Source organism: Aquarana catesbeiana, linkage group LG04 (assembly GCF_042186555.1).
Source record: "Aquarana catesbeiana isolate 2022-GZ linkage group LG04, ASM4218655v1, whole genome shotgun sequence".
NCBI lineage: Eukaryota > Metazoa > Chordata > Amphibia > Anura > Ranidae > Aquarana > Aquarana catesbeiana.
The window spans coordinates 294694755-294721165 of NC_133327.1; the positions used below are offsets into that span (position 1 = coordinate 294694755).

General features: G+C 41.8%; 1 protein-coding gene across 6 annotated transcripts in view; it reads left to right on the forward strand.

Moving 5' to 3' along the window:
* PRIM2 (DNA primase subunit 2) overlaps positions 1-26411 on the forward strand; it is a 449872-nt gene that overhangs the window by 179428 nt on the left and 244033 nt on the right. For all 6 annotated transcript variants that reach the window (XM_073626716.1, XM_073626712.1, XM_073626715.1 and 3 more), the window contains 2 exons: positions 5808-5903; positions 20665-20802. In XM_073626716.1, the coding sequence (XP_073482817.1) occupies positions 5808-5903; positions 20665-20802 (234 nt within the window). The remainder of the gene's footprint in view (positions 1-5807; positions 5904-20664; positions 20803-26411) is intronic.

A 26411-nucleotide genomic window follows, 5' to 3' on the forward strand; every position in this document is an offset into this window, starting at 1 on the left:
CAACAGATCTTAAGATCTTTTTCCATGGCAGGTGCCATTACTCAGTCTGCAGTCGCTTCAATAAGCATCTGTCAATGCCTAAAGGACCATTTTAACAGGCCCTTAGAAAGCTTCCTGCACAATAAGCTTGGGATTTGGCTGAACTACCAAAAGCATTATGCTTTGCCATAGATGCTTTTAAAGATTCTATTCACCAGGCGTCCCGCCTTACGCTTATGCTTGTGCATATGTGTAGAATCCCGTGGTTAAAAAAACAAAAAAAAACAAATTCCAGCTGAAGCACCATTTAAAGATCTAACTGGGCTTCCTTTTCATGGGGAGCGACTATTTGTAGAAAACTTGGACAAATATATCCAAACAATTTCTAGTGGGAAAAGTAGTCTTTTGCTAATCAAAAGAAAATATAAACACCTCTTACGCCAGGGGCTTCCGCCTCTAGGCAGGGGCGACAACCTCCGCTGTCATACTCTAGAGGAAAATCTCAGAGTTAGACCCAGGCTCAAAAGAAGTCCTGGGGTTGGAAACCTGCAAAGCAGAATCCTAAAGCCTCATCACAAAGAGGCAACCCCACTCACCAACGCTGGGGTACAAGCTGGAATTTTGGGACTTTCTACCATCTTGCTTCCTGAGGTCAAACTTTCCCAAAGAGCCAGAGAAAGGACAATCTGTTTCAAGCACTAGACCGATTTAATATCTCAAGGGGTGATCATACAGATCCCCACAAAGGAGCAAGGTCTGGGGTTTTTTGTTTCAAATATTTTCATGATATCAAATGGAGACGTCAGACCCATTCTAAATCTAAGAAATCCAAATCGGTTCCTTAAGGTCCGCTCCTTTCGCATGGAGACAATCGGGTCAGTAGTTTCTATCCTTCTAGGAGGAGAACTTCTGGCATCAATCAACATCAGGGATGTATATCTGCATGTCCATATATTTCCCGCTTCTCAACGGTTTCTGCGGTTCGAGTGAGAACAGCAGCATTTCTAGTTTGTAGCCCTGCCCTTCGGGCTAGCCACAGCACCCCGGGTGTTCACCTCTAGCCAGGTTAAGGGCACAGGGCATAACAGTCGTAGCGTACCTAGATGATCTATTGCTAATAGATCAGTCGGTGGCTCGTTTGGAGCAAAGCATACGCACTACAACCAACTATCTGAAAAGTTGGGTTGGATTCTCAACCTAGAGAAATCTTCCATAAACACCGCTAAAAAAGCTGGAGTACTTGGGTCTGATCATAGACACAGCCCTGGAAAGGGTGTTCTTACCAAAAATCAACTCCATAAGAGAGTTGGTACAGATGGTCAGGTCAAATGGCTATTCTTCCATTCACCTTTGCATGAGGTTGCTAGGAACTATGGTGGCTTCATTTGAAGCAGTTCCCTGTGCCCAGTTTCATTTAAGACTGTTGCAAAACAGTATCCTGTCTGCTTGGAACAAAACAATTTAAGCTTTAGACTAGCCAAAGCAGCTGTCCCCAAGAGTGTCCCAAAGCCTCACTTGATTGTTACTAACCCAGAATCTGCTGAAAGGAAAATCCTTCAGTCATCTGGAAAGTGGTAACGACGGATGCCAGCCTTTCGTGCTGGGGAGCAGTACTAGAAAAGACAACTGTCCAGGGACAGTGGTCAAGAACCCGAAAAGAACCTTGTCCATCAATATCCTAAAGATTCGGGCAGTACGCCTGGCTCTAAAGACCTGGACTTTAAGGTTAAGGTAATGTCCTGTCAGGATTCAATCTGACAATGCCACACCCAAGGTGACACCGAAGGTATCTCATCACAGACAGAGGTGAACCATATTCTAACTTGGGCAGAAAGGAATGTTCTGTGTCTATCGGCAGTCTTCATTTCGGGAGTAGAAAATAGGCAGGGGGACTACTTGAGTCACCAGCAGTTATTCCCAGCGGAATGGTCTCTTCACCCCAACATATTCCGGGCTGTTTACCAAAGATGTGGGACTCCGGACGTAGATCTTCTAGCATCCAGGTTCAACATGAAGTTAGTCAACTTCGTGGCCAGAACAAGAGATCCATTCGCATGCGGAATGGATGCGTTGGTGACCCCATGGGATCAGTTCTCACTGATCTATGCATTCCCTCCCTATTCAGTTGCTGCCTCAACTTCTTTGCAGGATCAAGCTGGAAAGAAAGCCGGTAATTCTGGTGGCACCAGCATGGCCCAGAAGATCATGGTATGCAGAAATCGTAAAGATGGCAGTGGAGGGCCCATGGTCCCTCCCACTACGGCCAGATCTGCTCTCACAGGGACCGATATTCCATCCTACCTTACAGTCTCTAAATTTAACTGCTTGGCTATTAAAACCACATTCTGAAGAAACGTGGGCTTTTCAGGTCAGTTATCTCTACCCTGATTAATGCAAGGAAGCCAGCTTCCAGAACCAGAGTCTGGAGGGCTTATGTTTCCTGGTGTGAATCCAAGGGTTGGCACCCACGGACATATATCATAGGCAGAAATTCTTGCCTTTCTACAGATAGGGGTAGAAATGAAATTGGCCTTGAGTTCTATTAAAGGCCAAGGGGGTTATTTACTAAAGGAAAATCCACTTTCCACCGCAAGTGCACTTGGAAGTAAAGTCGCTATAGATCCGAAGCTGACATGCAATGAAAATAAAAAACAGCATTTTAGCTTGCACATGATTGAATGATAAAATCAGCAGAGATTCCACTCATTTCAGATCTACCCCTTAGATTTAGAGCAACTGCACTTTCAGTGCACTTTCAAGTGCACTTGCAGTGCAAAGTGGATTTGCCTTTCGTAAATAACCCCCCAAGTCTCAGCTTTATCGGTCCTATTTAAAAAGACCACTTGCTGCTCATTCTGTAGTGCGGGGTTTTATACAGGGGGTGACGTGGCTTATTCCACCCGTCAAACCTACCTTGAATTCTTGGTACTTGAACCTAGTTTTGTCTGTGTTACAAAAAACAGCCATTTGAACCAATACCACATATTCCCCTAGTCCTTCTGACAAGGAAATTGGTATTTTTGGTTGCTATATCCTCAGCATGGAGGGTTTCAGAATTGGCTGCTCCTTCCTGTAAAGAGCCATATTTGATTTCTCATGGGGACAGAGTGGTGTTACATCCTCCACTTTATCAAAAGTGGTTTCAAATTTCACCTGTACCAAGATATTGTCCTGCCATCGTTTTTTCCAAAACCATGTTCCAGGGGAGAAGAGTCACGACATTGTCTTAATGTGGTGAGAGCAGTGAACATCTATTTTTAGACAACTGCTCAGATTCGTGAGACTGATGTCTTATTTATTCTGCCAGAGGGTCCTAAGAAAGGACAGGCAGCGTCAAAATTCACTGTCGCTAAGTGGATTTGACAAGTGATAATTCAAACGTATGATTTAAGGGGTAAGATTACCCCGTTTCAAGTTAAGGTGCACTCTACCAGGTTGGTCAGTGCTTCTTGGGCAATGCGTCACCAGGCCTCCATGGCTCAGATCTGTAAGGCCGCAACTTGGTCTTCAGTACATACATTAACAAGATTTTATCAGGTGGATGTAAGGAGGTATGAGGATATCGCCTTTGGGCGCAGTGTACTGCAGGCAGCAGTATAAATCCTCAAGTCTGTGGGTACCCTGTGGGTTGTTTCTCTCTCCCCTCAAGTAGCATTGCTATGGGACGTCCCATTAAGTAATTCTTAGGGCTCTGTGTCCCATGATGTACGATAAAGAAAATAGGATTTTTATTACAGCTTACCTGTAAAATCTTTTTCTTGGAGTACATCATGGGACACAGAGGTCCCACCTCTCTTTTTGGGATTAAGTATATTGCTTTGCTACAAAAACTGATAAGCTCCTGGAAGGAGGAGGGGTTATATAATGAGTAAACTTCCTTGATTGGGTTTACCAATGTCAACACCTGAAGGTAGCCTATAACCCATTAAAGTGATGTTCCGGATGAAATTATACTTTTTAAATAAAAATACCCCAATAATACACAAGCTTAATGTATTCTAGTAAAGTTAGTCTATAAACTAAGGTCTGTTTTGTTAGTTTATAGCAGTAGTTTGTTATTTTATAAACTTACAGCAGGCCTTGGCCATCTTAAGTCTGGGCATCTGAAGCCAGACTGTATTTCTTCCTGGATCTCATCCTTGCAGATCTCGCACATGCTCAGTGCAGCACAAGCAGTGTAATAGGTTTCAGGTCAGGTTTCCATAGCAACGGCAGTTTCAGAGGAAGTTGCCGCCCCTTCCCAGAAGGCATTGCAAACAGGAAATGATGCGATGGGCCGCGGCCAGGGAGGAGGAAGTGAAAAATGAATACAGCAGATATACAGTAAGTGCTGAGAAAAAAAATTAAAAAAAAAAACAATTCGTTTACAGTGCACAGTTTAGTGAGGGATGCTGAAGAGTTGTAAAAGTCGGTGGAACTCCACTTTAAGTAATTACTTAAGGCTCTGTGTTCCCATGATGTACTCCAAGAAAAGGATTTTACAGGTAAGCTGTAATAAAAACCCTGTTTTTTGCTCATTCCTCCTTGCAAAACTGCTCCAGCTTCTTCAAGTTGGGTGGTTGTGCTTGTGAACCGCAATCTTTGGAGTCTCCCACATGCCTTTTCACAGACTCAAAACATGCCGTTTTGTTTTTTGCTCAAAATAATGGCTTTCTACTGGCCACTGTGCCATAAAACCCAACTCTATGGAGCCTATGGCTTATTGTCGTCTTATGTACAGAGACTCCAGTCTCTGCTGTGAAACTCTGCAGCTCCTCCAGGGTTACCTTAGGTTTCTGTGCTGCCTCTCTGATTAATGCCCTCCTTGCCCGGTCCGTGAGTTTTGGTGTGCGGCCGTCTCTTGGCAGGTTTGCTGTTGTGCCATGGTCTTTCCATTTGGTTATGAAAGATTTGATGGTGCTTCTAGGGATTGTCAAAGATTTGGATATTTTTTTATGACCTAACCCTGACTTGTACTTCTCAACAACATTGTCCCTTACTTGTTTGGAGAGTTCCTTGGTCTTCATGGCAGTGTTTGGTTAGTGGTGCCTCTTGCTTAGGTGTTGCAGCCTCTGGAGCCTTTCAAAAAGTTGTGTGTATATGTAATGACAGATCATGTGACGCTTAGATTGCACTCAGGTGGACATAATTTCACTAATTATGTGACTTCTGAATGTAATTGGTTGCACCAGAACTTTTTTGGGCTTTATAACAAAGGGGGTGAATACATACGCACATGCCAATTATCAGGCCCAGTTCACACTCAAAAACGCTCAACAAGCAAAATCACATTCGTTTCCAAGCACCCTGGTCACATCTGAGCGTTCTGTTGCTTGTATGTAGCAAAACGCCTGACGCTCCTAAAAGTTCATGAGCTTTCAGGCAGAACTGAGCATTTTTGTCCCCGTAGACTTTAATGGGAGCGCCCTAAAGCGCTTGATTTGAGTTTTTTCAGTGTTTTTTTTTTTTTTTTTTTTTAAGTCTATATTAACTGATCTCCTCCCCCTAGTGAATTCCATTGGCTAAAACAAAAAGCCTACAGCTTTCTGGGACTTGTAAAGTTTCTATCCAGGTTCCTGGGCAGCAGAGAGAATGTTTTAAGTTTGTGTGTGCTTTAAAGATTCACGAGTCTTTCTAAAATTCTATTTCTTTATTTGCATACAATATTGGACAGTTAATTCACTATGAACATAATTTATTAGTTTATAATTTTTCAGGGAACTTTACACTAATCCAATGTGAATTGTTCTAGTTAATTTGATGTGTGGTGTAAGCAAAATATATTTTCTCTATTTCAGGTAGATCAATTCCCTATGTGTTACAGTATACTATTTTTATTTATATTGTAGATTAGCGAGGAAGAGAAGAAGCAGCATCATGATGATCTGATAAATTCCACTTTTGGTTTAAGCTCAACTAAACTAGAAGATCTTGAGTTTTACAAGGTAGGTAATTTTGTGCGATCATGGCTAATAAAATGCAGGAAAAGTAAATCTATACCAAATAACACCTGTTAACTTCCTTAAATCTGGCTATTGTAATTAAATGGCTGGATGGCACCCGTCCTATAACAAATAGACCCATACCCGTGCGTCCTGTGTCTACTTCGTTGTTCTTCGTCTACACACAAAAAGCTGTTGGTTCCACAGTCATTAAACAAAAAAGAGCATTGGCTAAAGACAGCCAACTGGAGTGGTTCTCTGGCATGTGATTGCTCCTATGACCAATCATTGTGATCACCAATGTAAGCGATGTAGGACAATTTACATTGTTGAGCCCTCCCCTTCCTCTCACAATTGCTGCAATAGACTATAGAAGAAGTTTTAAAGAGCTACTGACTACCAATATCCATAGGATTGTTTTGGGGGGAATTAAAGTGCTAGTTAACACCAACAGTAGGGTTAGGTGATTTAAAATGCCCCTTACCACCAATTATTGCAGGACTATTTGAGAGCTTAAAGTGGATGTAAGCCTGAAATTTTCTTTTTTTTTCTTTTTTTTTTTTTTTTTAATCATACTGTAGAGTATAAGATTTCCTATCATTTGAGCCCAGTCTTGCCACACAGAGTTAATCCATCTCTGAGCAATCCTCTTTTATTGTTCAGTGAGAAAAATCTTGACAAACTGAGAAAAACTTTGTCAAATACTTCCCCTTGCTGTGAGTGACAGCTTAAGACACATGCATTTTTTTTTTTTAATTCCCTCCCCCACTCCTTTCTTCAGCAGCTCTGCAAGGTTTGGCTGTTTCACACCTCAGCATGATTTGGCATGCTGAAGTCATGTGGTTACTTTCCTGTCTTTTCACTGGATGTTAGAGATCATAGCAGAAGTTCAGTGTTAGAAATAAACAGGAGAAAATGCATATTGACAAGGAGTGTAGAGGTGGGCGGGGAGTCTACTGACATCACGACTCCACCCACCGAGCTCCAGACAACAGACCCACCCACAGAATATGCAGTTTTTCTGGTCTAATAACAGACAGAGGGGAGACATTTGACAGGTAAAGATACATGCAGGAGGCATGTATATCCTTATAGATAACCCCCATGGCAGTAGTTTAGAAAGGATGACATTGGGTTTACATCCACTTTAAAGTGTCACTGTCCAACAATGTTGTGGAAATGTTTTGGTTTCATCCATGACATGGAGGCATTGCACACAATGCAATTTTTCCTACAGGATTTTGAAATGTATAGAAAACTCTCTCACCTGAAAGTCAGTTTTCTGAAAACCTTGGCTTTTTTTTTATTCCAATCCACTGAATTAAGAATTAATAAACAATAGTAATATATGTACCCTGATCCTGACATATCTAAAGGAGACTTGTGCCTTGAACTTCCTTTTCTTAAAAAAAAAAAAAAAAAATCAGAATACTACCACATAAATATGTTACACTGCTCAAACCAAGACAAATATTATCAAATATTATCAAAATGTCAATATCAAAATTCTACCCACTCATTTTTAAGTTTATTAAAGTGGTTGTACATCCTGTACAACTACTTTTATCTACAGGTAAGCCTATATTAAGGCTTACCTGTAGGTTCTTGAAATATCTCCTAAACCTCCACGGTTTTACTAAAAAGCAGAGCTCTGATGACTACAGCGCATGCACTGATGTCACATCGTGCCATTTCTAATGGGGGTCGTGCTGTGACTGGCGGCTCCCGCGCACATGCGCAGGAGTGACATCACGCGACTTCACCCAGTCACAGAGCCGGAGTTCGTGGCCCCAGAAGGAAGAGGGGCGAAGATGGACACTCCCTGCTGGTGGGGACAACGGAGACATGGGCTTCGGTTTCAGGTAAGTGACACACACTTACCTGAAACCGAATGCTTTACCTTTGCAGGGAAATAAAGAGGAAGTAAAACCCACCAGGGTTTACTTCCTCTTTGAAAGTCCGCAACTACAAAAAGTGCAGCTGCTGACTCATAATAAACACACTCCCCTGCCCCTCAGTCCAGCGATACAGCCGCCCAAAGCCTCGCTCCTCTTCCTCTCGTCTCCGCGACATCAGCATTATAAGTGTGAGCACCTAGCCGTGACAGCTTGCGGCTTTACAGCTGGGTGCGTACTGCGCATGCGCGAGTCGCGTTGCGCATTCTCAGTGGCCAGGCAATCTTCTGGGACATGTGAAGTGTCCCAGAACGTTGCAGGGAGGGAGGGGGAGAGGAGGAGTTGCCTAGGCAGTGACAGCGTAAGTGGTAGCAGGGTACCTGTCAAAACCTGTCAACCCCCCAAAAAATTACTTGCCAAATGTGGCATGTGAAAGGGCGAGGAGTGCTTAAAGCGCAAGTTCCACTTTTGGGTGGAACTCTGCTTTATTCTATCTATTTCTCTGTCTACAAGTTCACATCTATTCATTGTGCACTACACAGGTTAATACTTTTATTCCCTGTCTTTGTATAAGACTCAAGCAACAACTTCTTTACTTATCGAAATTCCATGGAGGCTTAGTGTCTCTTGACATATCTGGATACTATTGGACTCAAATTACTATATTGGTGCAGACACGGTCTCCACAAGTAATGGATATCCATTGTACGTTCCCACCCTGTTTTCTCTTGGATTTACCATGCTGCGCAACCCAGAAATCATCTTTAAATGCTAACCTTCTTATAGGTCCCAACACCAAGATCTGTGCCCAGGTTTTCACGCAACATGACCTCTTGCCCACTTATTCTCCATTGTACTCCATTCCCATTACATCATGTTGTGGCTTCTCTATTCAAACAAAGCCATTTATCTTCTCCACTTAGGATGCTGGTCCTGGATAGGGGACACGATAAATCTATGAACTCCCTATTGCCTCTACCTTTGGAAAGCCTTGCAATTTGGGACTTGTTCACACCAAATGCGGTGGGGTTACGCCTTGTTTCTTGTGGTGTCAGTTCACATCACAGCATTACTGTAATTTGTTCCGGAAACAATACTGCATGCAGTGCTTTTGTTCCATCACGGTAGGTTACGACATGCCATCCCACCACATTTTGACCTTCTAGCGCTCTGACTACCTTGCAAAGCTCTGTGTAGACACTGGCCACCTCCAAACATTCTCTGTCCATTTACAGTGGGGACGGAAAGTATTCAGACCCCCTTACATTTTTCACTCTTTGTTATATTGCAGCCATTTGCTAAGTTCATTTTTTTTCCTCATTAATGTACACACAGCACCCCATATTGACAGAAAAACACAGAATTGTTGACATTTTTGCAGGTTTATTAAAAAAGAAAAACTGAAATATCACATGGTCCTAAGTATTCAGACCCTTTGCTCAGTATTTAGTAGAAGCACCCTTTTGATCTAATACAGCCATGAGTCTTTTTGGGAAAGATGCAACAAGTTTTTCACACCTGAATTTGGGGATCATCTGCCATTCCTCCTTGCAGATCCTCTCCAGTTCTGTCAGGTTGGATGGTAAACATTGGTGGACAGCCATTTTCAGGTCTCTCCAGAGATGCTCAATTGAGTTTAAGTCAGGGCTCTGGCTGGGCCATTCAAGAACAGTTATGGAGTTGTTGTGAAGCCACTCCTTTGTTATTTTAGCTGTGTGCTTAGGGTCATTGTCTTGTTGGAAGGTAAACCTTCGGCCCAATCTGAGGTCCTGAGCACTTGTCCAGGATATCCCTGTACTTGACCGCATTCATCATTCCCTCGATTGCAACCGGTCGTCTTGTCCTTGCAGCTGAAAAACACCCCCACAGCATGATGCTGCCACCACCATTCTTCACTGCTGGGACTGTATTGGACAGGTGATGAGCAGTGCCTGGTTTTCTCCACACATACCACTTGGAATTAAGGCCAAAAAGTTCTATCTTGGTCTCATCTGACCATAGAATCTTATTTCTCACCATCTTGGAGTCCTTCAGGTGTTTTTTAGCAAACTCCATGCAGGCTTTCATGTGTCTTGCACTGAGGAGAGGCTTCCGTCGGGCCACTCTCCCATAAAGCCCCGACTGGTGGAGGGCTGCAGTGATGGTTGACTTTCTACAACTTTCTCCCATCTCCTGACTGCATCTCTGGAGCTCAGCCACAGTGATCTTTGGGTTCTTTACCTCTCTCACCAAGGCTCTTCTCGCCCGATAGCTCAGTTTGGCCGGACCCCCAGCTCTAGGAAGGGTTCTGGTCATCCCAAGCATCTTCCATTTAAGGATTATGGAGGCCACTGTGCTCTTAGGAACCTTAAGTGAGGCAGAAATTTCTTGTAACCTTGGGCAGATCTGTGCCTTGCCACAATTATGTCTCTGAGCTCTTCAGGCAGTTCATTTGACCTCATGATTCTCATTTCCTCTGACATGCACTGTGAGCTGTAAGGTCTTATATAGACAGGTGTGTGGCTTTCCTAATCAAGTCCAAGCAGTATGATCAAACACAGCTGGACTCAAATGAAGGCGTAGAACCATCTCAAGGATGATCAGAAGAAATGGACAGCACCTGAGTTAAATATATGTCACAGCAAAGGGTCTGAATACTTAGGACCATGTGATATTTCAGTTTTTCTTTTTTAATAAATCTGCAAAAATGTCAACAATTCTGTGTTTTTCTGTCAATATGGGGTACTGTGTGTACATTAATGAGGAAAAAAATGAACTTAAATGATTTTAGCAAATGGCTGCAATATAACAAAGAGTGAAAAATGTAAGGGGGTCTGAATACTTTCCGTCCCCACTGTAAATACCAAATTTTCTCCCCGACAATTACAGGACACATTGAGGGGATTTTTTACGAAGACTGGAGCAGTGAGAATCTTGAGCGGTTGTGCAAGCTTCTTTCATTCATTATCAAAGCTTAGCTGAACAAGCCTTTTTTTTATAAGTGGGAGACTGACCTGAGCAAGACCTTTTTTCCCAGAGCAACACTGGTGAATTCTACATTTTGCACTGAACTCCCTTCATGCTCCAAATACGCAGAAACCAATTTCAAGATTCTCTTAAAGTATAGTTCTACTATAAGAGTGTCTGTACTGTTGGAGCTTTTTTTTTTTTTTTTTTATCACTTCCTGCTCTGGTAATGCAATAGGTATTAAGAGGAAATCTCTACAAAATAATAGGTATTTCCCTACTTTGTGTTCTATCAATAATGGTATGATTTTGGATTTTCCATCACTTTCTGTCTCTGTGACAACGGTCACCAGGACAAATAGGAAGGGTAAATATACCTAACAGGGATACAGGCAGCAATAAAAACTTGACAGGCGTTCTAAGTTATTATCTATACTTTATCCAAAACTGCTATGCATATACTACAAGCAGTGTAGTTGTAAAAAAAAAAATTCCAGAATGTGTTCCAGGTAGGGTTGCACTGATACCAGTATCGGTACCGATACCAAGTATTTGCACAAGTATCGGTACTCGTGCAAATGCACGATACCTGAAACCAATACTTTCATGCTCGGTTCTCTGAGCTGTCAGTGGGTCTCCCCAGTGTTAATAAAGTCCGGTAATTGGAGCTGTCAAAAAAAAAAAAAAAAAAGCAGCCGGGAATGTTTATTAACAACATTGCTCAGCCTTGAAACACTAAAATAAAAAGAAACGTTGTTTATTTTTGTATATTTCTGTTTATCTCAGATCAAAGGGATGAACAAATGTTCCTCTGTTTAAGCCCTTAATAACCCTCAATTTACGCTAATCAGCCTTAATTAACTCCCTATTCTCCTTCATTTAATTATTATTTTCCTGCTTTTTTTCTTTTGTTCACGTCTATTTTATAAACTATAAACAATTAAAGCAAACAAAGCAAACAATTTGTTTGCTTTTTTAGTGAATATTTTTACTCATATACATTAACATATATTTACACATTTCACATTGAAAAAGCGCTAAATTAACCACTTCCATACCGGCCCTATTCTGGCACTCCTCTCCTACATGTAAAAATCATCATTTTTTTTGCTAGAAATTTACTCAGAGCCCCCAAACGTGTGTGTGTGTGTGTGTATGTGTATATATATATATATATATATATATATATATATATATATATATATATATATATATATATGTATGTATGTATGTATGTATGTATGTATGTATGTATAATATAATATAATATATTTTATTTATTTATTTTTGGCAGACACCCTAGGGAATAAAATGGCAGTCGTTGCAACTTTTTATCTCACACGGTATTTGCGTAACAATGTTAAATGATTTTAAAAATAACAAAACAGTAAAGTTAGCCCAATTTTTTTGTATAATGTGAAAGATGATGCTACGCAGAGTAAATAGATAACCAACATGTCATGCTTTAAAATTACGCACACTCATGGAATGACGCCGAACTTCAGTACTTAAAAATCTCCATAGGTGACGCTTTAAATTGTTTTACAGGTTACATGTTTAGAGTTACAGAGGAGGTCTAGTGCTAGAATTGTTGCTCGCGCTCTAACGCACGCGGTGATACCTCACGTGTGGTTTGAACAGCGTTTACATATGTGGGTGTGTGCTTTCGCTTTTTTTTTTTTTATCACTTTTATTCCTATTACAAGGGATGTAAACATCCCTTGTAATAGGAATAGTTTGTGACAGATCCTCTTTATGGAGAGATGCAGAGTCAATAAGACCCCACATCTCTCCTCCAGGCTGGAAAGCATGAGATCGGGAAAAAAAATCCACAATCTCATGCTTACCAGCCGCGTCATATGACGTCTTTGGGCGGGAAATGGTTAAAAAAAAAATCAGTTTATTTAATTTGTAAATAACTTTTCAATGCTTTGTACCATTGCTGACAGCTGAAGTTAAAACAAAACAGTTACGGTAGGTATTGGTAATTGGTATCGGCGAGTACTAAAAAAAAAAAGTATTGGTACTTGAACTCATTGTAAAAAAAAAAAAAATAGTATCGATGCATCCCTAGTTCCAAGTTACAGGCTGTGCTTTTGTTGTACCCATGCAAGAAAGCATATACAGTACAAATAAAATATCTCAATTTGTTTAAATAACATTATTAGAGCCAGAGTTCCAGGTTCTGATATGTGGCCCTGTTTTATAGGAATGTCTGAGGGAACAATTTTGCACAAAAGATCTGTGATTTAACCCACAATTTTTAGCCTAAGTTTAGTTAAAAAAATAAGGGGCATTACTTGCTATTAGTATGTGTGTTTGTGCTGCTGTTTCCAGGAATCTTCCTCACCCGACTCCCCCCCCCACTCTTCTGGTGCAGCGGGGGTTAACACTCTTCAAGAGTCCCTCTGACTATGTCTGCCCTTTCCATCCACCTCCTCCATTGTACGATCGCTTTTATTAACCACTTGACGACCGCCTCACGCAGATATACTGCGGCAGAATGGCACGGGCAGGCAAAATCACGTACCTGGTATGTGATTGCCTTCCCGCGGGTGGGGGGTCCGATCGGATCCCCCGTGCCAGAGGCGGTCGCCATTTGTTCCCGGGCGATGAGAGGTGAGGGGGAGGCCATCCATTCGTGGCCACCCCCTCCCGATCGCTCCCAGCGAATGAAAATCCTTCCTTTCCCTCTGTAATGTAAACAGAGGGAGAGGAAGTGATGTCATCCCTCCTCGAGCCGGTCTTTTCGATCCGGCGCCAAGGAGAGAAGGCATCAAGTAAGTGCACCAACACTACACTTTCAGTAGAACACGCAGGCACACTTTTCACCCCCCAATCACCCCCCTGTACCCCCTGTCATACTGACACCAATAGCAGTTTTTTTTTTTTTTGCATCGGTGTCAGTTTGTGACAGTTATAAGTGTTAGGGCAGTTAGGGTTAGCCCCCTTTAGGTCTAGGGTACCCTCCTTTAGGTCCAGGGTACCCCCCTAATCCCCCTAATAAAGGTTAACCCCTTGATCACCCCCGTCGCCAGTGTCGCTAAGCGTTCATTTTTCTGATCGCTGTATTAGTGACACAGGTGACGCTAGTTAGGGAGGTAAATATATAGGTTCGCTGTCAGTGTTTTATAGCGACAGGGACCCCCATATACTACCTACTGAAGGTTTTAACCCCCTGATTGCCCCCTAGTTAACCCTTTCTCCAGCGATCACCGTATAAGTGTTACGGGTGACGCTGGTTAGTTTGTTTTTTATAGTTTATTATAATTTTAGGGCACCCGCCGTTTACTACCTTTATAAAGGTTTAACCCCCTAATTGCCCGGCGGTGATATAAGTTACGTTTTTAGGATCAGATAAGGTCTGCGTTGCCCCAGGCAGCGTCAGGTTAGCGCCAGTACCGCTAACACCTACTCACGCAGCATACACCTCCCTTAGTGCTATAGTATCTGAACGGATCGATATCTGATCCGATCAGATCTATACTAGCATCCCCAGCAGTTTAGGGTTCCCATAAACGCAGTGTTAGCGGGATCAGCCCAGATACCTGCTAGCACCTGCGTTTTGCCCCTCGGCCTAGTCCAGCCCACCCAAGTGCAGTATCGATCGATAACTGTCACTTACAAAACACTAAGCACACATAACTGCAGCGTTCGCAGAGTCAGGCCTGATCCCTGCGATCGCTAAGTTTTTTGGCAGCGTTTTGATACAGTCGTTAACAGTCAGGAGCTTTTTTGCCTGTGAGTCTCACTGGTGTACCCCTAAATTTAGAACCCAAAATGGCAAATCGAAGGTACACTAGTGAAGAGGCCTAAACGTTTCTGAGCATGACAGATAGTGATGATGAAGTCACTCATCTTTCAGATTCAGGCTCAGAATACGATCCTGTAGAGGACAGCGGCTCCATGACAGATAGCTCTGACGACGGAGTTGTGGTCCCTGCTAAGGTCAGGCGTACTAGACCCCAAACTTCTTCTTCTGTCCTTGAAGTGCAAGAACCGCAGGTCCCTCGTATGTAGCAGAGAAGTACTAGCGCCGCTATTCCTTCTGGTGAACTGGCAAGCACCAGCGGCCTAGTACACCCTGGTCGTATATCCAGCACTGCAGTATCACGTGGTGACGTGGCGAGTCCCATAAGTGTAGTTCAAGCTGGTGAGGTGGCAAGCACTAGTAGTGTCCCGCTGCCACCAAGAAGACAAAGACAGGCCCGTCGTGCCCATAGTGCCCTTCCTGCTGCATTCGCCAATCCGAATTGGGAACCCACCACTTCTGCAGCACCCGTACTTCCCCCATTCACTGGCCAACCCGGAATTCAGGTGGAAACTGTTGATTTTACGCCACTGGATATTTATTCGCTGTTTTTCACCGAAGATCTCTATAGATCTATTGTGGACCAAAGCAATTTGTACGCTGGTCAACACATAGCCACTATTCCCCAGTCCTCCCTTGCCAGAGATTGGAAACCAATTACGGTTTCCGAATTTAAGCTCTTTCTGGGCCTTTCCCTCAACATGGGCATAAATAAAGAGTAAGTTGCGGTCATATTGGTCCACTGACCCAATTTACCATATGCCCGTGTTCTCTGCCTCCATGACCAGGGCACGATACGAGCAGATTTTACGGTTCATGCACTTCAACGACAATGAACTCTGTCGTCCTCGTGGAGTCCCTGGATACGATCGGCTCTGCAAAATTCGGCCCCTCGTAAACCACTTCAACGTTTTGCAGACTTGTTTACTCCCCATCAAGTTGTCTGCGTTGATGAGTCCCTGATTAAATTTTCTGGCCGCTTGTCTTTCAAACAGTACCTTCCTAGCAAGCGTGCCAGATACGGGGTCAAGATGTATAAGCTCTGTGACAGGGCCACAGGCTATACATGTAGTTTTATGGTTTACGAGGGCAAAGATAGTCACGTATAGCCGACAAACTGCCCTGACTACATAGGAAGCGCTGGCAAGATAGTGTGGGACTTGGTGTCACCCTTATTCGGAAAGGGGTACCACTTGTACGTGGACAATTATTTCACGAGCGTGCCACTTTTTAGCCACCTTTTTGATCATCAGATTGGAGCATGTGACACCGTGCGACCTAATCGCCTTGGCTTTCCCCAGCGGCTTGTAGATTCCCGTCTTAGGCTTGGGGAGAGAGCCTGCTTTTAGTGTAATAACTTGCTCGCTATGAAGTGGAGGGACAATAAGAATGTTTTCGTTCTTACCTCCCTTCATGCAGACACGACGGTCCAAATTACTACGGCGACTGGTGTTGTGGAGAAACACCTCTGTGTCCACGAATCTAACCAAAATATGGGAGGGGTGGACCTCAACGACCAGTTGTTGGCACCGTACCTAGTTGCCCGTAAGGCCAGACGCTGGTACAAGAAAGTGTCTATTTATTTCAGTTGGCTTTGCTGAATGCTTATGTGCTATACAGAGCTTCAGGACGGACTGGATCCTTCCTTAAATTCCAGGAAGAGATCGTCGGAGCCCTTCTGTATCCAGACGGTGCTCCACCTCACCTTCCCCAACCAAATGCAGTAAGCCGGCTGCATGAGAGGCATTTTCAATATGTCCTCCCGAGTACCCCTACCCAACGAGCCCCCCAAAAAAGATGTCATGTCTGCAGCAAGCGCGGATTTAGGCGTGACACCCGGTATTATTGTCCCTTCTGTCCTGACAATGCTGGTCTTTGCATTGGTGAATGTTTTGAACGCTACCATACACTAGTGGAGTATTAGCGTAGGGTACAGTACTGCACAGACTAGGGCACACTTTCACAGGGTCTCCCAAGATGCCATCGCATTTTGAGAGACCCAAACCTGGTACCAGTTAAAAAGTTAAAGTTACAAAAAAAAGTGTAAAAAAAAAAAAAAAGGAAAAAACACAAAAAAAAAAAAAAATATATATATGTATAATAAAAAAACCAAAAATAGTTGTTTTATTGTTCTCTCTCTATTCTCTCTCTGTTGTTCTGCTCTTTTTTATTGTATTCTATACTGCAATGTTTTATTGTTATGTTTGCTTTATAGGTATGCAATTTTTTTATACTTTGTTTTTTTATTGTTAACCACTTTTTTGTTTTCAGGTACGCCATTCAGCTGCAGAGCGGATTTATTTATCTTGACAGCAACAGCGTTTGCTCCCATGATACATAAAGCCGTGACTCCAGCGCTGTCGGAGGTGATTTCACCACCACAGTTACATACTTCAGCATATATGCCGAAGTGTGGGGGCAGCAGTGGGTGGAGGAGCGATTTGCTCCTGCCTTTTGCGGGAGGATGCCCCCATGCTTCGGCATATATAAACGGTGCATGTATGCCCATGATTAGAAGTGGGTGGATGAAGGGAGGTATTCTAATGGTGGGCATACCCACCGATCAATATCTTTTTTTCGTTCAGCCCACAGGCTGCATGAAAAAAAAGTTTACAATATATGCCCAAGGACCAGCAACGTACTGGTATGTTGCTGGACTTTGAGTGGTTATACCAGAATGATGCCTGCAGGTTTAGGTATCATCTTGATATCATTCTTTTCAGCCAGCGGTCGGCTTTCATGTAAAAGCAATCCTAGCGGCTAATTAGCCTCTAGACTGCTTTTACAAGCAGTGGGAGGGAATGCCCCCCCCACCGTATTCCATGTTTTTCTCTGGCTCTCCTGTCCCAACAGGGAACCTGAGAATGCAGCCGGTGATTCAGCCAGCTGACCATAGAGCTGATCAGAGACCAGAATGTCTCCAAACATCTCTATGGCCTAAGAAACCGGAAGCTACGAGCATTTCATGACTTAGATTTCGCCGGATCTAGACAGCGCCATTGGGAAATTGGGAAAGCATTTTCTCAGTCCGATCTTGGTGTTGTCAGATACTTTGAGGGCAGAGGAGAGATCTAGGGTCTAATAGAGCCCAATTTTTTCAAAAAAGAGTACCTGTCACTACCTATTGCTATCATAGGGGATATTTACATTCCCTGAGATAACAATAAAAATGATTAAAAAAAAAAATAAAAATGAAAGGAACAGTTTAAAAATAAGATAAAAAAGCAAAAAAAAAAAAAAAAAAAAAAGCACCCCTGTCCCCCCCTGCTCTCGCGCAAAGGCGAACGCAAGCGTCGGTCTGGCATCAAATGTAAACAGCAATTGCACCATGCATGTGAGGTATCACCACGAAGGTCAGATCGAGGGCAGTAATTTTAGCAGTAGACCTCTGTAAATCTAAAGTGGTAACCTGTAAAGGCTTTTAAAAATGTATTTAGTTTGTCGCCACTGCACGTTTGTGCGCAGTTTTAAAGCATGTCATGTTTGGTATCCATGTACTTGGCCTAAGATCATCTTTTTTATTTCATCAAACATTTGGGCAATATAGTGTGTTTTAGTGCATTAAAATTTAAAAAAGTGTGTTTTTTCCCCAAAAATCAATGCGCAAATACTGTGTGAAAAAAAAATGAAACACCCACCATTTTAATCTGTAGGGCATTTGCTTTAAAAAAATATATAATGTTCAAAGTAATTTTCTTGCAAAAAAAAATAATTTTTTCATGTAAACAAAAAGTGTCAGAAAGGGCTTTGTCTTCAAGTGGTTAGAAGAGTGGGTGATGTGTGACATAAGCTTCTAAATGTTGTGCATAAAATGCCAGGACAGTTCAAACCCCCCCAAATGACCCCAGTTTGGAAAGTAGACACCCCAAGCTATTTGCTGAGAGGCATGTCGAGTCCATGGAATATTTTATATTGTGACACAAGTTGCGGGAAAAAGACACTTTTTTTTTTTTTTTTTGCACAAAGTTGTCACTAAATGATATATTGCTCAAACATGCCATGGGAATATGTGAAATTACACCCCAAAATAAATTCTGTTGCTTCTCCTGAGTACGGGGATACCACATGTGTCTTTTTGGGAGCCTAGCCGCGTACGGGACCCCGAAAACCAAGCACCGCCTTCAGGCTTTCTAAGGGCGTAAATTTTTGATTTTACTCTTCACTGCCTGTCACAGTTTCGGAGGCCATCTGGAATGCCCAGATGGCACAAACTCCCCTCCCCCCAAATGACCCCATTTTGGAAAAGAGACACCCAAAGCTATTTGCTGAGAGGTACTTTTTGTCACAAACTTTTGAAAAAAGAAAAAAAAAATACATTTTTCTTGTCTTTCTTCATTTTCAAAAACAAATGAGAGCTGCAAAAATACTCACCATGCCTCTCAGCAAATAGCTTGGGGTGTCTACTTTCCAAAATGGGGTCATTTTGGGGGGTTTTGTGCTATCTTGGCATTTTGGCCTTCGAAACTGTGATAGGTAGTGAGGAGTGAAATCAAAAATTTACGCCCTTAGAAATCCTGAAGGCGGTGATTGGATTTCGGGGCCCCGTATGAAGCTAGGCTCCCAAAAAGTGCCACACATGTGGTATCCCCGTACTCAGGAGAAGCAGCTAAATGTATTTTGGGGTGTAATAATTCCACATATGCCCATGGCATGTTTGAGCAATATATCATTTAGTGACAACTTTGTGCAAAAAAAAAAAACAATTTGTCACTTTCCCGCAACTTGTGTCAAAAAATAAAATATTCCATGGACTCAACATGCTTCTCAGGAAATAGCTTGGGGTGTCTTCTTTCCACAATGGGGTCATTTGGGGGGGTTTGTGCCATCTGGGGCATTTTATGGCCTTCAAAAATGTGATAGGTAGTGAGAAGTGAAATCAAAAATTTACGCCCTTAGAAATCCTGAAGGCAGTGATTGGTTTTCGGGGCCCCGTATGCCGCTAGGCTCCCAAAAAGTCCGACACGTGGTATCCCCGTACTCGGGAGAAGCAGCTGAATGTATTTTGGGGTGCAATTCCACATATGCCCATGGCCTGTGTAAACAATATATCATTTAGTGACAACTTTTTGTAATTTTTTTTTTTTTTTGTCATTATTCAATCACTTGGGACAAAAAAAAATATTCAATGGGCTCAACATGCCTCTCAGCAATTTTCTTGGGGTGTCTACTTTCCAAAATGGGGTCATTTGGGGGGGGGGGTTGTACTGCCATTTTAGCACCTCAAGAAATGACATAGGCAGTCATAAACTAAAAGCTGTGTAAATTCCAGAAAATGTACCCTAGTTTGTAGACGCTATAACTTTTGCGCAAACCAATAAATACGCTTATTGACATTTTTTTTACCAAAGACATGTGGCCAAATACATTTTGGCCTAAATGTATGACTAAAATTGAGTTTATTGGATTTTTTTAATAACAAAAAGTAGAAAATATCATTTTTTTCAAAATTTTCGGTCTTTTTCCGTTTATAGCGCAAAAAATAAAAACGGCAGAGGTGATCAAATACCATCAAAAGAAAGCTCTATTTGTGGGAAGAAAAGGACGCAAATTTTGTTTGGGTACAGCATTGCATGACTGCGCAATTAGCAGTTAAAGCGATGCAGTGCCAAATTGGAAAAAGTCCTCTGGTCTTTAGGCAGCCAAATGGTCCAGGGCTGACATATTTTCACACCAAAAGGTACCAACAGCTGTACATGTGGTTGTACGATAGTGTGGCATGTGGCTGAGGGTTTCCTGAAGAAAACCTAATGAAGTGATAACTAAGTGATACTGCACAGTCACTATTGTAAATAATCATCTAATTGTACGTTACTGCTTTTAAACATTCCTACTGTGTATATTTAATATTAATAGGTAAGTGAAAGTGAGGATGGTTTGATACTTTGCAGTATATGAAGTATATTCATGGTATTGGCATAATCAGGTTCTTGCAGTAGGGCTGCACTTTGGTTGTGTCTTCCATCGCCCCTCTCGCATGCTGCATGCATTCCTATCCTGGGATCTGGTTAAAAAAAAATGTGCTCTCTAAATCTACATCATGCCAAAAAAAAAAAAAGACTCTCTTCAGAAACTTTCTAAAAAAATTAATTTTTTGTTTTGCTGTTGTTTCAAGGTTCGTTTCCAGGATGCTCTTGATTTAGTACGGCCAAGAAAAGTCTTCCTTTTACACGGATTTGCATATATTCCACATACAGAAATTGTAACCCTCATCCTTAATGACTTCAGAACAAGATTATCTAAAGCTTTGGCTGTAAGTAAATTATTTCTTTCTACTCTTTATTTATTTTTTATTAAAACTGTATTAAACCCCAAAAATAGAATCTATTGCAGCTTAGCAATCATTTGATGTAGTGGCTGTATTCGTTTTCTTTTTTTATGCTTTTCCCCCTGGTGATCTGGCCAATAACACACCTCCTGTATGATGCAGACACCTTTCTGGAAGAAGGAGAACATGGGGCAGATTTGGACAGCAGCATTGTTAGTTTGGGGAAAAGTGTTAGAAGTACTAGCAGATTTAAATACACTGACAAATTGAAGCTGAACTCTATCAAATACTTTGTTGGTGTAATTGAATGTAGTTTGTTTTCCTTTTTGGAGAAAAATTTCTACATAAATAAAAGCTGGACATTTTGAGCACCCCTGCCACTTCAGCCCTGGAAGGTTTTACCCCCTTCCTGACCAGAGCACTTTTTACAATTTGGCACTGCGCTGCTTTAACTGGTAATCGCGTGGTCATGCAATGCTGTACCCAAACAAAATTTTCAGCCTTTTTTTCCCACAAATAGAGCTTTCTTTTGGTGCTATTTTTATTTTTTGCGCTATAAACAAAGAGCGACAATTTTGAAAAAAATATATATATATTTTTAACTTTTTGCTATAATATCCCCAAAAATGTTTTTAAAAAACAATTTTCTTCATCATTTTAGGCCAATATATATTCTTCTACATATTTTTGGTAAAAAAAATCACAGTAAGCGTAAATTGATTGGTTTGCGCAAAAGTTATAGTGTCTACAAACTATGGGAAAGATTTATGGCATTTTTATTTAATTTTTTATTAGTATTGGCGGTGATCTGTGATTTTTAGTGGTATTGTGACGGACAAACGAGTTATTTCGGGGGCACACCCTAAAAGATGCATTAAAGCTGGTGCAGCCACAAGACCATACAACAGAACAAAATACCGTATATACTCTAGTATAATCCTAGTCTTTCAGACCTTTTTTTTAGGCTGAAATACCCCCAACCCCCCCCCCCGGCTTATACTCGAGTGAGCCGTGCAGCAGCCGTACCTTTGATTACCAAAACAGCGGGTGTTTCCCGCTGTGTTATGCAGTCTGTTCAGCCGCCCATTGTAACAAAGCCCCGCCTCCTTGTCCGTCATAGAGGAACACTGATACAATGCTGGGAAACTGTATCAGTGTTCCGTCTATCATGGACCAGGAGGAGGCAGGGCTTTGTTACAATGGACGGCTGAACAGACTGCATGACACAGCGGGAGACACCTGCTGTTTTAGTAATCAAAGGTACGCAACTGGGCACAGTGAGGCTGCAGATGGGCATTGTTTACCTAGTAGCTGCTGCATTTTCCCACCCTAGGCTTATACTCGAGTCAATACTTTTTCCCAGTTTTTAGTGGTAAAATTGGGGGCCTCGGCTTATATTCGGGTCGGCCTATACTCGAGTATATACGGTATTACAGCGCACACATGCAAAAAAGACATTTACCTCCTGCAAGGCTATTTCAAACACCTAAACATTTTCAAAAAACTTTATAAAAAAATATTGGGATTTGGTCACACCATATTGCTATATGGTGCTTAAGTCCACTTAATGCGACAAAGTACCCCATGGTTAGTGGGTCCTACGCTATCCATAGAGTGGGAGATCCTGCTTCTCTGAACCATGGGAGCTATATACTCCTCTATATGGGAGAACTAAAGGACTCCACCTATGACACAGGTGGACACTAATGAGAGGTTTTTTGAAAATGTTTAGGTGTTTTAAATAGCCTTGCAGGAGCTAAACATCTTTTTTGCATGTGCACTGTAACATTTTGTTCTATTGCGACGGACAAATTGGACACTTTTGACACATCTTTGGGACCATTGACATTTGTACAGCGATCAGTGCTATAAATATGCACTGATTACTGTGTAAATGTCACTGGTAGGGAAGGTGTTTACACTAGGGGGCAATCAAGGGATTACATGTGTGTTCTCACTGTATGGGGATAGGACTGACTAGAGGAGGAGACAGATCGTTGTTCCTAGGAACAAACAATATGTCTCCTCTCCCCCGACAGGAGAAAGATTTGTGTGTTTACACACACAAATCCCCATGCTGGCTCTCGTGCATGCGATCGCGCGCATTGGGTACTCCGCCGTGCAGCTTGTGCGCCTCTGGGCTGTTAAAGGGAACCCTGTGTATATATGTTTGTGTGTGTGTGTATGTATGTGTAGATATATATATAATATATCTCTATTTCACGCAGGGGTGCCATTCTGTCCCCGTAAAAAGACGTGAGTCGGTTGGGAACCTGTTAAGACTGGCAGGGGTGCTCAAAATGTCCAGCTTTTTTTTATGTAAAATTTTTTCTCCAAAAAGGAAAATAACTATAATCAGTTACACCAACAAAGTATTAACTAGAGTTCAGCTTCAGTTTGTCAGTGTATTTAAATCTGCTAGTACTTATAACACTCCTCTTCCCCCATTTAACAATGCTGCTGTCCAAATCTGCCCATGTCCTCCTTCTTCCAGAAAGGTGTCTGCATCATACAGGAGGTGTGTTATTGGCCAGATCCACCACTAGACGATCTGTCTCATCCATGTAACTGCAAGAGAGCTTTTCTGTTAAAATACAAACTTACTGGCTGGATCACAAGATGAAAATAGAAGAAAGAACCTAAAAAAGGAAACTAATGCAGCCATCACATCTAAGAAATGGCAATATAATGTTTGCTTTTGGGTTTAATACTGCTTTAAACATTTTAAAGGTAACAGAGACTGTTAGTTTGTGTTATAATTTTATTGCTTAACAAATGAGGAACCAGCTGTTCACTTATTAACGCAAATGTAATAGACTAGCAATCTCAGGTTCCATTTCAGTTTCTGCATATGTAAAGCCCCACACTATTTGAGAAGTATATGCAATTATTATTATTGTTATGGTAGTTGTTGTTTTTAGAGGGAAGTCATTTTGCACCAGATGCGCCCATCCTGTCTCTGATAATGAAACTTAATTTGTGTTAGGAAAGAAAAGCTCCAAAACAATAAGACCTCTAGTCTTTTCTGTTTGAATTTGAGAAGGCTATGTACAGTGCCTTGCAAAAGTATTTACCCCCTTGGCATTTTTCCTGTTTTTGTTGCCTCACAACCTGGAATTAACATGGATTGTTTGAGGATTTGCATCATTTAATTTACAAAACATGCCCACAACTTTGAAGATTTTTTTTTTTTATTGTGAAGCAAACAACAAATAGGACAAAATAACAGAAAAAGTCAATGTGCATAACTATTCACCCCCCAAAGTCAATACTTTGTAGAGCCACCTTTTGTGGCTATCACAGCTCCAAGTCGCTTTGGATAAGTCTCTATGAGCTTGCCACATCTTTCCACTGGGATTTTTGCCCATTCCTCCTTTCAAAACTGCTTCAGCTCCTTCAAGTTGGATGGTTTGCGCTTGTGAACAGCAATCTTTAATCTTTAGATTTTCTATTGGATTGAGGTCTGGGCTTTGACTAGGCCATTCCAACACTTTTACATGTTTCCTCTTAAACCACTCAAGTGTTGCTTTAGCAGTGTGTTTGGGGTCATTGTCCTGCTGGAAGGTGAACCTCCGTCCTAGCCTCAAATGACAGAGTGGTACAGGTTTTGCTCAAGAATATCCCTGTATTTAGCACCATCTATCTTTCCCTCAACTCTGACCGGTTTCCCAGTCCCGACTGCTGGAAAACATCCCCACAGCATGCTGCTACCACCATCATGTTTCACTGTGGGGATGGTGTTCTTTGGGTGATGTGTTGGGTTTGCACCAGACATAGCGTTTTCTTTGATGGCCAAAAAGTTCAATCTTAGTCTCATCAGACCAGAGCACCTTCCTCCGTACGTTTTGGGAGTCTCCCACATGCCTTTTTGCAAACTCAAAACATGCCATTTTGTGTTTTGCTGAAAGTAATGGCTTTCTTCTGGCCACTCTGCCATAAAGCCCAACTCTATGGAACGTACGGCTTATTTTCGTCCTATGTACAGATACTCCAGTCTCTGCTGTGGAACTCTGCAGCTCCTCCAGGGTTACCTTAGGTCTCGGTGTTGCCTCTCTGAATAATGCCGTCCTTGCATTTGGTTTGCGGCCATCTCTTGGCAGGTTTGCTGTTGTGCCATCTTCTTTCCATTTGGTTATGATAGATTTGATGGTGCTCCTAGGGATCATCAAAGATTTAGATATTTTTTTATAACCTAACCCTGACTTGTACTTCTTAACAACATTGTTCCTTACTTTGGAGAGTTCCTTGGTCTTCATGGCAGTGTTTGGTTAGTTGTGCCTCTTGCTTAGGTGTTGCAGCCTCTGGGGCCTTTCAAAAAGGTGTGTATAAGTAATGACAGATCATGTGACACTTACATTGCACACAGGTGGACATCATTTCACTAATTATGTAACTTCTGAAGGTAATTGGTTGCACCAGAGATTTTTATGGGCTTCGTAACAAAGGGGGTGAATACATACGCACATGCCAATTATCAGTTTTTTATTTATGAAAAATAGTTTTATGTATATATTTTTCTAATTTTACTTCACCAACTTAGACTATTGTGTTCTGATCCATCACATATAATTCAGATTAAAAAAAACATTGAACTAAAGGCTGTAATGTAACAAAATAGGTAAAAATCCAAGGGGGGGGAGGGGGGTGAATACTTTTTCAAGGCACTGTATGATATTTACTTTGCAGCCTTGATATAAATATCCTGTTCTGTGTTACAACAAAATAATCATTTCTGCTCACTGACATTCTTACTGGGAAAACATTGTGTAGTCCTGGTTTTAAATGAATCTCCACCATGATAGATGCTCTTGTTTGAATTTATTGTTACAAGTCACAAGCTTTATTGTAAAATAGCAAATGTGTGTATGCATTGTCAACTCAGCTTTATGTAATCCCCTGCACAGCAGAATTTTAACCAAGAATGCTGTTAGCCAGTTAAGCTCCATTCCACTGACCAATGCTTAATAATACAGGAAGCTTGCTGATAGGATGAGGGAACAGTTGGATTGACTCAGTTTCCCCTTATCCCTTAGGGCTAGTTTACACTTGCTTCAAAACAAGGCTTTAGACGGGCTTTGTTAAAGTTCTCTGAACGCCAGTCAAAGTCCCTGTCACTAAGTAAAATGGTTAGCTTACAGTCTTGTTTACACCTTGCTTTGGCTTTGCTGCAAAATTGATACCCTATGTTGCTTTAGTAGTACTTCAAAGCCTCCATAGAAGTCTATGACAAAGCTCGCTTGAAGCACCTGCAGCTTTTGAGTGACATTAATTCAGGTTTAGCTTCGCTTTGTTTTGGAGAAATTGCAGGTACGAGATATACATACATACACACACACACACACACACACACACACACACACACACACACACACACACGACATCTGCCAAGCTTCAAAAGAGCATCATCCAAGCACCACCGAAGCTTTATAGAAACACAATCGAAGTATCAAAAACATATCATAAAAGCATGTTGAAGCAGTAGGCGCTTTGAGTGTTGAAGCCGAAGTAAGCGTAAATGAGCCCTTATTGTCTAAGAAATAGACTTTGGGTGAGTTTTTGAGCAAGTTGTGTGCTTCTCTGCGGCAGAAGCCAAT